Consider the following 12,608-nt stretch of genomic DNA (forward strand, 5'->3'; position numbering starts at 1 on the left):
AACTATTCTTTTAAACTTGATCCAGATTTCTTCTACATGCTGCTGGCGTGTGCTGAAAGTTTCAAGTTCCTCATTGACATATGACATTACTGATTTTTTACCTACTTTACTGAACATATATATCTTTGTGTGTTTTAGTTGTCCTTTGTACTTTGTTAATCATTGTTGCCACAACTGCGTCATGGTCACTGATACCAGTTTTGATGTGGATATCCTCGAAGAGGTCAGGTCTCTTTGTTGCCATCCAATCCAATATATTTCCACCATGAGTCTGTTCTAGGTAGTTTTCAGATAAGGCATTTAGCAAAGTTTCACAGTATGTTTTATCATGCCCACCACTAACAAAACTGTAATTTTCACAATTAATTGTTGGATGATTAAAGTCTCCAATGATGATTATAGTATGATTGGGGAACTTACTACGTACAGCTGAATTGAGATTTTTTCTAAAGTTATTGGTTACATCAAGAGATGAGTTTGGTGGGTGATAGAAAGATCCAGTTATCATTTTATGCCCATCCCTGATACTGAGTCTTGCCCAAGCAGTCTCACATGCCACTTCAATTTCTATCTTGATGGATCTGAGTTTTTTGTCTACTGCAACAAATACACCACCTGCATTTTCCATTTGCCTATCCTATGATATACTCTTGAATTTTCCCCAAAACCTCACTGCTATCAATTTCAAGTTTCAACCAGCTCTCTGTACCTGTTGTTATGTGAGCTTCACTGCTTTCCATGAGCACTTCAAACTCAGGAACTTTGTTGTGAATGCTTCAGTAGTTTACCATTAGAATTTTAATACTCTCACCTGTGGGAAACATTTTTGCGATCTTACACTGATCCTTCTGGGTTTCCTACAGCTATCATACCTGGATCTGATGAACAGTTGCCTAATCTAAAAAACCCTAGGCCATTTTCACTCCTTATTTAAACAATCCAGCCGATCTTCAACAGCCTTTTATCAGCATATTTGTTTTCCTCATTGTCCGTGCTTCAAACACAGTTTCTCATTAATTTTTTTCCTAATCTCAATGTTTATATGCAGATATGTTCACAGCTGTTTCTTTTATGGGAAGTTACATTGTCTTGTGCAGTCCCTAAGGCTATATATTTCTTTGAATTAAACATGATATATTTTTGTGTGACATAAATCTTTCTAATTCCTTTGGAAGTATGATATACACAGGGTGTTTCAGAGAGTTACTTTACAACTTTAGAAATTCATATAAATTTATTGAAAGAAAATATAGAGCTGGGTTTAGTCTTATTTTGTGGGGAAACACACACAGTTTTTTTACCTTACTCTACAGATGTTGTATGTGGCTTCTGTTGGTTACCCTGCACACATCCCATCAGAAGTCAATTTCTTCACAAACTCACTGCAGCATTGCAGGTGTAACTTTCTCAGTGGCAACGTAAATTCTTGCTCTAAGTTCAGGTAGAGAAGCCAGCACAGGAAGTAAAAATGTGATATCCTTGATGAATCCCCATAAAAAAAAGAAATAGTGGTGTCAGGTCTGGTGAATGATGGGGCCATGCAATTGGCACATCATGGCCAATCCATTGACCTGAAAAGAGGTCACTGAGAAAATCTCAGACATCAGCCAGGTTGTGGGGTGGTCACCATCTTGCATGAAGTAAACATTTCATTGATGTAGGATCTTCAATTCACGAGATGTATGCTGGGTTGATTTCGTAGGACTCTGGGCAAAACGTTGTCTCACTTGCTCAATGACACTGTCAGATGTGCTTGGACGACCTGACGATTCCCCATGTCTTACCGAGCACCCTGTTTCTACAAAACATTTATGCCACTCACAAATTGTTGGCCTACTAGGAGACTCTTTAGTGTATTTGGTATGGAAATTACGGTGAACTGTTGTTGCCGACTTCGATTCTTCAAACCAAAAAACACAGCTAGCATGCTTGGATCCAGTGAAGGCAGCCATTTTTAACACAACTGCTGCTAGCATTCCTTACACTGTGATTTGACACTAGCAAACAATGTGAGGCAAAACTTGATGTATTTACCTACAAATTGACACTACAGTTACCTCTGTAGGTACTATGGCAGTTGCAATATTTTGTGATCTGTCCAAAGCCTTCGACTGTGTGGACCACAAAATACTCCTCAACAAAGCATGCCACTATGGGATCACTGGGGCACTGGAAAGCTGGCTAAAATCCTACCTCCAAAACAGGAAGCAGAAGGTAATTCTCAGTGGGTGCAATAAAGAGGGGGAGGTTGTAGAGTCAGACTGGAGCACTGTACTCCATGGAGTACCCCAGGGATCCGTCCTTGGTCCGTTGCTGTTTCTGATATACGTAAATGACCTACCTTTTTCATGCAATACGTGCAAGTTCGCCATGTTTGCTGATGACACCAGTATTTTGATTAGTAACAAACAGCTCACTGATATAGAGGTTGATGCCAACAAATTACTTACAGTGCTATTAACCTGGTTCCAAGTGAACTCGCTCACAGTAAACCTGAGCAAAACAAATTATATCCATTTCAGCCTTGACCACAAACTCCCCCAGGAGATTACTGTTTTAAATAACAATAATCAGATAGAAAGGGTACACTGCACCAAATTCTTAGGCCTCCACATAGACAGTAGGCTCAACTGGGACCACCATGTCCTCGAGACTGTAAAAAGGCTGTCCTCAGCAATTTTTGCCATTAGGACAATCTCACAATTTGGAGACATAAATGTCACCAAGTCCACATACTTTGCATACTTCCACTCCATTATGTGTTATGGCATCATCTTCTGGGGCAATTCACCCCCCTCATCTAAAAAAATCTTCCTCATGCAGAAAAAAGTAGTCCGTATAATGTGCAGAGTACCCCCGAGAACCTCCTGCCGTATGCTCTTTAAAAAACTTGGAATACTTTCCACAACCTGCCAGGATATTTTTTCCCTAATGAGTTTCTTGGTTGACAATCCTGCCCACCATGAAACCAATGAAAGCTTCCATTATCACAATACAAAAAAGAAGGCTGACCTCCACTTTGAACTAAAAAGTTTAACTCTGGTACAGAAAAGAGTGCATTACTCCAGTGTCAAAATATTTAACTTATTACTGAGCTATATATAAAGTCTACATAGCAACAGTGCATCATTCAAAAACAATCTAAAGACATATTTAATCGAGAAAACATTCTACTCACTTCAACAGAGAAAAGTAGTCTTTGTATGTATTTATATTTACTGTTGTTTGTTTATGTTCTTTTTGTTCCAATTTGTAACCATGTACTTACTGTGACAAATAGGCTTTTGCAATGTGATAAACTTTGCATAATGTGTTATTCCTATGACTTTATTTTAGTTCATTATTATTTTTGCAAGTCTTATGTAATTTATGTCTAGTTCTGCTCTTGTAAACTAATTGATACCATGGTCTGTGAACATATATTACTCAAGTCGTTCCACATCCTAGCATCATACGCATAATAGGATCTATGGAATTTGTAGATAAATAAATAAAAATTAAATATGAATTAATTTATATGAATTCTCAAAGTTGTAAAGTCCTTTTTGAAACAGCCTGTATTATGTATTGCAGTAATCATGAAATTGTGTTAGGTAGTTTGTTACATGTTCCATATATAATACTCTTGATAAATTTTGTGATGTGGAATGTATCAACTGAAGAAGCATAAAATACATATTTTATAAAATATTTGAATGGGTACATGCTGGTCATTTACAAGCTTCCTCTGTAAGGAATTACTAATTTTCTGTTCAAGAAACCATCTATGGTTTAGGAGGAGTTGTTAAGAACAAACATGTTTAACCCTTCATTACGTGATTTGTTTTTCCTCAGAAACTATAATTTGATACACATTTAGGAAGAGTTTCAGAAAATTGGAAAAATATTTTAAAAATCTTCTGCTTACAGTTTTTGAGAAGTTGATGTCTTGAAACTTTGCACAGATGCAAAGCCATGCATATATAGTCAAATTAAGTGATAAATTTTATTCTTTGACACTTTCCACAGAAGCAAAGCAGCACATTTATAATTGAACTAAGTGACAAAGTTAACTCAACAGCAATAAGCTGAAACATTTCAAAACTATAGAATTAACAATAACAGTGAAAAATACTGACATGTTATCTTCAGTTACAGTATATTTGCATGCAGCTAACTGATTTTACATTCTTGAAATGAGGTGACACAGTTATTTTCCTTATTTGAACAAATATTTATTTCATATTTGTCTTATAAAACAAAATATTGAAACAAAACTATCAATATTACAACAGAGAAAAAACTTAAATGTCCTGTAATCAAAATATGTATAAGTGATTTCATTTTTTGTGAAATGAGGTGAAACAGTTACTTGTCTTATTCAAGCACAAATTTACTTCACATTTTTCACATGCAACAAATGTGTAGCCTTTGTGCTCTGGATTTTTGCACATTAATCTTTTCTCATTCCAAATCAGCCAGTGGTTTACTGGTAGCGAAGATCCCTTGACTTTTATTTTCTTGTTCTCTGTTGGGTCCAAGCTGGTTGATCTTCCACACTTTCTTGGCTCTTGGCCTACCTGGTAGAGAGTTTGGGCTGACTCATTCCTAAACCTCTTTGGTTCATGGGCATGTCTGTTAATCTTGTTTCAAGAAGCATTCTTTGGTACAGTCGCCACGAATTTATTACCATTGTATCAAGCAGGTGAAAAAAGATACTATCTCTTTGATCTTATCTTGATGTGGTGTCTTCCTATATTGCTGTCATGCAAATCAACATTTCCCATGTGAGAATTGTATGTAGAGACAACTGCTAGACAAGGCACCATTATGTGCTCCTTTTTCTTCCTATCAAATCTTCTCACTTCTGATTTTGGAAGTTCTCCAACAAAAGTGGAGAGGAAACTGACATTGCTGTTGTCCTTCTACAAAACAGTAGAAATGTCAACCGACTCAAAATTTGTTGTGAATTCCTCTGAATAACCATGTGATTCCTTCTTGAGTTCTTTTTCGTCACTGAACTAGCAGTTAGGAAATCTATTGCATTGAATTGTACCAATTCACTGAATTCCTTTCTTGATCAAATACACCACTAAATCCACAGAAGTATATCATCTGTCAAAATATAACTTGTAATTCCGGTGTCTTGGCACTTCTCTTGACAGCCAAATAACATCATTTCCACTAGCTCCGATACCAGGTTCCTCATAAGCCTGAAATTTAGGATCATTTTCCTGTCCACTGTAAATTTCAAATTTCTGAACAAACCCCCAAGTCATCACAAAGCATAGAGTTTGTAATCCCATTTGTATGGTTTATCTATCATATACATTTTCATGTGACGTCTTGCCTTGGTAGCTCACATCCGTTCATAAATTGAAAGTCGTTCACCCATGGGTACTGAAAGACATTTTGGTTCAAATAGTCCAGTATTGGCCTTATTTTGCATAGTTTCTCTTTCAGGATTTTGCGGGTTTGGTTGCTTCACGTTATCATTGAAATGCAAAGTACTATGCAGTCTCTGCAAGTACTTCTGTGACATAGTCTGTTTTACCAACTCAACTCCAAAGACATCATTCCTTAGATCAGACAATATTATGAGAAGGAAAGTTGCTACTCACCATATAACAGAGATGCTGAGTTGCAGATAGTCACAACAAAAAGTTTTTCACACTTAAACCTTTCGGCCAAAGGCCATTGGCCGAAAGCTTTAAGTGTGAAAATCTTTTTGTTGTGCCTATCTGTGACTCAGCATCTCTGCTATATGGTGAGTAGCAGCTTTCCTTCTCATAATATTGTTACATTCCATCCTGGATTTTCCATTGTTTAGTTCCGTAGATCATGATTGTGGGCTGGTGAGGCCAAAGTATTGATGATGCATGTACCAAAAAATTTATAAATGTCATAATTTGCATAATCAGTTGGCTTGTTTGGATTTTGTTGAGTAGCGTATAAATTTGTTTCATCCTAAGTTTTTGATATAATTTTATCAGTGAGGAAATATTTTAAAAATTGGTATGGTGTAGACAGGGGTGCCGACTTACAAAAAATATTGAGAGGGCCCATACTGGGGGTCTTGCCCCAGGATGTTTCACCATGTGTACAGACTCTTACAAGATAGCGCTTCATGCCAAACTGAAGTTTTTGTGTACATGTCGAATGTAGGTCATATAAGTCAACAGTGGTGTGGACCAGTGGCAATTTTTGCACACAGTTTTAGATATTCAGCAGTGCAGTTGTGTAAAGGGGACTTCAGTGTTACACTAGCAAAGACATCTGAGAAAATTTTGTTTAATTCCGCTTTGCAGATACACAAAGCAGCATAGTGAAGGGTTAATCTACTTTCAAAAATGTTTCTGCTATCTAAAAGATATTTTATTTACATGGGTAGAATGTCAAGTGTTTTATAGCTACATATTTCACCCACTTTCTATGTCAAAGTTAAAATTTATCACATTTTTCTTCTAGTGTTGTACTCGTTAATATCTTTTAATAGTATATGGGGTAATTCTGTTTATTGCCATGCACAAAACAAATTGGTTAGAACTTATAAATAAGCCCCCAGTACAATCCACATCCCTGCCCCCTCTCCATTCCTGTCTCTCTCAGGTTTTCAAAAAAGTTTTGACTTGGGTTTCTGTTAACCACCCATAGCTTCATATGAGACAACAAGTTTCTGCTTTTCACTAGCCAGGAAGCTACGGAAATGTGACTGCAGGTGTAAGAACTTTTACTGCTGGTTAGAAGACCCTACACAGAGCAGTCTTGGTAATGACACACACAGTTTTTTATGTGTGACTTACCATGCATTTTGTATCAGTTTCATATTCTTACGGCTCTCTTTGACTTGATATTAGGGGTTGGGATACAGTGAATTGTTTGCTTACATTGTTTTAAAATATACGGTAATTTGTAATTATTACTCCTTTGCAGTCCTCTACCTTATTTTTTCTTGCTTGCCAGTGAATATACGACTGAAATTAACAGTAGGGTCTGTATTTTATTCTTGAGATAAGTTTTCTCCCTGAACAAAAATTTAGGAGCTTCCACTGTATTTTACTGTTCTTTTCCTCTCTCAAAATACTGATAATGTTAAACTTGATCTTGCAGGGGGGTCATCAGGCGGAATAGCATCTGGGACAAACTTGTCTTCAGAAAGGTGCAAGAGCAAGTTGGTGGCCGTCTGCGACTCATGCTTGTTGGCTCTGCACCACTTGCTGGTAATGTGCTCACATTCATTCGCTGTGCCCTCGGTTGTCTAGTGAGTAACATTTTTATGAAAATCTGAATATAAACTTTTTTAAACATATTTATCCAATGTATTTAATGTTCATGTCAGATATGTGATAGCTTCATGTGCAAATAAGTTGTTGGTTGCAGGTAAAGATCCTGGTATTAAATGATTAGCATAAGTATCTGTTATCATATTAATCATTTTAATATTTAATGTAACTGGAAGTAAAACAGATGGCAGTGCTTATATGAGGAAGTAAAAGTCACTGAGCGTCTGAAGCCACAAGAGGTGCAAGGTATTGGAAAGTATTGAATGCAAACACTAAAATGTAGAGTTGCTGCTAAGGGCATGTTCTTTATTAAAACACTGTTGAAAGCAGCACTGAAATATGCTAGGGCTGCAGAGTGACTATAGGAGCATACTTAAATAATGAGACAAGCAAAAAGCATACATGTTCAAGTATTGAGGTCACTGAGGCAAGAGGCTGACAGTCCGTTAGCATAGAGTCATTGTAACAGTGTGCCACATAACACATGGCAAAATAAATAATAAAAGGAAAGGAAATAGAGAAATAGAGAGAGAGAGAGAGAATTTTGAAATATAAATCGTTGTAAGGCCAGGTGAGACAGTGAACAATCAGGTAAAGAATGGTGCTAGGTAAACTTGAGTGTATAACAGGTCTGTACATCATCTGCTACAATATTTATTTGTAAAGGAAAATACTGAACAGTATGTAGTAAATGGCTCAGCACACAGTCCAACAGTGACTACTTTCTTAAGAAAAAAGCACTGCTTTACTAATGAGTATAATTGTTCAGTGAACAAGAAAAATACATAAAGGAAATAAATGTGTTAAATTTGTCTCCAAGTATATTTACTAAAAATAGTTATTCATCAATTTTCATTCATTCACATGCTGTTTCATAAATCCTGTCATAAAGAAGAGCCTTTAGGAATGTGGAGTGAGTCAAGTTAATGTATAACAGCCAGAAGCACACACTGCAGGCTAATTCTGCAACTAAAACTAAAAAAAAAATGTGGTGAGTGATAAAATACTATGCTGGTAATTTGGAAATTACTTCTAGGTTGCCTGAGGTATGTTAATTTACATTAGGAGAAAAACTACTACTTTGAAAGAAATAGACATATATTGTATAACTCAGCAAGCTGAAGTAGTTACCTGGCCATAATGGGAAATAACTTGTTCATGTGACTACGTACAGTCACATTCCAGTTTACAGTAGGGCATGTTGCTACCTCGTAGTGCAGGCAAGAAAAGTCATCATGGAAAATACATTTGCAGAAAACCACAACTACTTGCTGTTAATGTCATTAATTCTACTGACAATGATAATGAGAAAGGTGTGATAGTGCTGACAGACAAGGCAATGGAATGGTGTTCTAATTGCAGAAGGTGGAGCATGATGCTGAGTGGAGCAGGATTCAAGTGTCTGCCCAAAAGCAGACCAAGTGATATACACACAGTACATATTTCATTAATGATACAGTCAGTTGTTATTAGCAATTTCTGTGATGTTAAAAACAATACATGGGAATAACATCTTTGCAAAAAAGCTTAGCAGCTTTTGTCACACACAATTGAATTTTCAGGCTAGCAAAGAAACTGTGACAGAGGCTGTTCCATGGGATCAGATTTTAAAAGCTACCAGAATGAATGAGTAATTATGTGTGGACAAGAGTACATATTAGCAAATAAGAGCACAATACATTAGATAAAAAACACTGCTGTGTGAATAAATGCTGTAAAGTGACAGTGTGTGATCAGTGTTGTCAAATGATGGTGTCAGGCAATGTTTCATTGTTGTGAATGCACACATTATTTTGTGTTCATTTCTCTATAACAGAAAAACTTTAGACTTTCATGTAAAAATAAACAAAAAAGAATTAAAAGTGCATAGAAATAAGGAGTGCAAATTTTTGGCATTAATTAAAGGGCTTTAACCTTCTTTTTACACAGTTGAGAAAATTTTGCAAAGAAAATGATTTCCCTTTCTACTGCCATCATATCAACTAAACCTAAATCCTATAGAACTAGTCTGAAATTTTGCAAAGAATAAGATCCATAGTCATGATACATCAAACAGCTCACTCTTTGAAAATATAATGTCAGTGGATAGATGTAAAAAATGTACTTGCTATCAGTGGCAGAAGAACACATATATAGAAGAAATTGAAGTTTGCAAGATTTTGGAACCAATGGCTCCTCCTGGCAGAAGAGTTGATGTAGAAGGAACAGGGGTGAAGGAAAAGAACTGATGAGATTCAGGCAAAGGGGTGAGTGTGGAAAAGTAGCCCAGAACCCTGGGTCAGGGGAGACTTACCAGACAGGATGAGAAGGAAAGACTGATTGCTGGGAATACACCTGATGAGATCTGAAAAGCAGAGAGCTTAAAGATGGAAGTGGGGTAATACATACACAAACAAAAAATACTGCCGAAACACCAGAACATCATGCGTGAGTTAAAAAGCTAAGTGGGTTTTATGTCATAGAGGTGGGAGGGGCTGGCAAAAAATAGACAGATCAGAAAATGAAAGAGATAAAAACTAAAAGGAAGTGAATAAACAAATAGTTACTGTGAAGAAATGCTGAGATGGAAAAAATTAACATAAATTAAGGGCAGGTGGGGGCAAGAACCAAGAACATGTTGTAAAGCATGCTCTGCAACAGGATATTGTCTGTTGCCAGAGTACAGCCTCTGCCTGTGCCCACTTATCCAACTGATTGCTTGGTGGTGGTCATGCCAGTGTAAAAGGCTGAACAATGTTTACATAACAGCTGTGTATTACTCCGTCTTCTGCGTTTAAGCTCTCGGGTTTTCAAATCTCATCTGATGCAGGCCCCAGCAGTCAGTCTGTCTTTCTTTATATCTATCCCATCATCCAAACTCTACCTTATTTCCCCAAACCTTACCAGTCCTTTTCCTTTACCCCTCTTACTCCCCTTTCAGCCTATCTGCCATAAGAAGGAGCCACTGGCTCTGAAAGCTGTCACCCTTGGTAGTAGATTTTTTATCTATAAACTTGCATTATATTTTCGAAAACATCTCACTCTGTAACCCCCAAAAAAAAGATGATGCTTTTGCTGTTAATAAATAAATGTTGAGTGTCACCTAGCTTGGTGCAAACCTTTCAGTATAATGCTACTTCAGCAACTTGCATGTCAACTTCACTGCTCTTATATTCAGGTAGCTTTTCAGTTGGTCTCACAAGGCTGAGTGAGCCATCTTCCAGAATTTTCCACCAGAGAAAAATTAGAAGTGGTCACTGGAAATTACACACTGAACCTCAGTGTTAATAGCCAAAAATATTAACTACTATACCACACAAACTGATTTTATGTCATTAGCTTTTACTATCATGGCATTTGAAGACCTGAAAGGCCATGTATCACTCCAGAAATAAGTGTGATGACTATTAGTGGAGATATACTTTTATTGGTGAAGAAACTCAAAATGTAATAAAATCAGTCAACATTTGAGCAACAAGTTGGCATTGTCATTGATGATAATTCAACAGACACAGCTAAGGAAGATATTTGTCACTGGGCACAGTGATTTAACAAAGATTGCCAACAAAGCATTGTGAACAGTCAAGGTGAGATACACTGTGCACCCTGTTCAGCTCTTGTTGTTAACATGCACTTGGCTTGGTGGTGCATAAAGATGTGTCATGTGACATCATTGCACTTGCAAGAGTGTAGTGGAATGCATGCTGTTACTACCTCTGCTCTCCTTCTGTGGTGTAAACATGACGGTGTTGCCACCTGTCCAGGTAAGCAGTTAATTTTGCTGGGATACTGTTATAAACAATGGAGAGATTACATACTGCCTGAAAAACTTTAGTTGATCACTGAGCTTCCTTTTGGTGCAATAGATCAATGGAACATGTTACTAACTAACTAACTATGCTGTTTTGAATGTATGATGTGCCTGTCACGAACATTACCAAAGAATCCTTGAAGAAATAGGGTTACCATAGGTAGTAAAGAGTTTATTTGCTTTTATAGATGACTGGTACAGAGCAAACACACAGTACCAGCACTACATGAGGAAGACAGAGCTTGCAGAAATCATTTGCCTTAAGTGTTTCCAGTGGGTTCAGCAGCTCAATAAACTAAATCAAACCCTTCATAAATGACTATGGTCTGTCAATTTTAATATTCTTTATTTAAAGAAGAATGTTGGAATCACTTACACTTGTTGCTTCAATTTGCTATCACAAAAGAGTAATTAATTCAAAAAGTTGTGGATAATACATTGTTGAGAATTTATCCTGTGTATACACAAACACATCACAGCAAGATTTTGTGTGGCATTTTCCATGTGTACATCTTATTGTCATTTTTTGTGTAACAGCAGTATTCTGTTGAAGAGTATATCAACAGCACAGCCACATAATTCAATCTCATAGTTAATAAAATAATAAATTATCTCATAATATGTAACTCTTAACATTTTGCTTTGGACTGTCTTTGTCAAGAGATAGACGTTAGTATTGATTTTTCCACAAACAAAATCAATTTGGTTTTCCCATCAGAGCTTCTGTATCATTTACATGCACCAAGATGTTGTCAAGATAATACATACATGATTTACCTTGTTGTGGCGAGAACTTCCAGTTTTAAATGCCGATAACTGAAAGTCACTGATTCTCATCTTCAAGCTCTAATCATTGACATACTTAGTTATTTCTGTAACTCTAAGAGTAAGGTGTTATCTGCATGGTTTATTGTGTGGTGATTAAGAGTTCATGATATATATTGAGCACCAAGATATAAACTTTCCCCCCTGCGGGTTCGGAGGTAAGATTAAGACCGAGGTATTCCTGCCTGTCATAAGAGATGACTAAAAGGAGACTTGCAAGTTTCAGCCTTTAAGTGATGCTCCCCTGTAGGGTTTGACCTCAATTTTTCAAAACTTTCCCAAAGAGTGAGCCAATGGGGGAAGCGCGCATTACATGGTGCATCGTGTCCATTGTGCCTCGAGATCTGTAGCCTGCTTTCTCATTGGCGCATTGCAGTCTCGCTCATCCTCCATCTCTTGGGCAAGGACACCTTCCTGGGTGCATTTTCCACCACACACTATGCAGTGTAGCTTCCTGCACCGACGATGACCATGGACTTGTTTGCACCTCATGTCCAGCACGGTAGCCAGTCCGTTGTGGTGGGGCTGCCATGTACCCTCTGGGTTGTAGCACCTGACAACACAGGGATCACTCTGCTGATGCCTGCACCGTTAACTCCCCATTTATGCCAGGTAGTAGATGCCTGTCACCTGAGACTCCCGGCAATGGTCATCCTGCCAAGTGGCCTTTCTGCGGCTGGGTGGCACCTTCGGGGAGGGCCCCTTGTCAGCGTGGGTGGAATTATGGTGGA

At 37.4% G+C, this 12,608-nt stretch overlaps 1 protein-coding gene across 2 annotated transcripts in view; it reads left to right on the forward strand.

Moving 5' to 3' along the window:
* Positions 1-12,608, forward strand: part of LOC126161596 (long-chain-fatty-acid--CoA ligase 1) — a 493,689-nt gene that overhangs the window by 455,554 nt on the left and 25,527 nt on the right. For both annotated transcript variants that reach the window (XM_049917543.1, XM_049917544.1), the window contains exon 8: positions 7,090-7,240. In XM_049917543.1, the coding sequence (XP_049773500.1) occupies positions 7,090-7,240 (151 nt within the window). The remainder of the gene's footprint in view (positions 1-7,089; positions 7,241-12,608) is intronic.

This window comes from Schistocerca cancellata, chromosome 2 (genome assembly GCF_023864275.1).
Source record: "Schistocerca cancellata isolate TAMUIC-IGC-003103 chromosome 2, iqSchCanc2.1, whole genome shotgun sequence".
Taxonomy (NCBI): domain Eukaryota; kingdom Metazoa; phylum Arthropoda; class Insecta; order Orthoptera; family Acrididae; genus Schistocerca; species Schistocerca cancellata.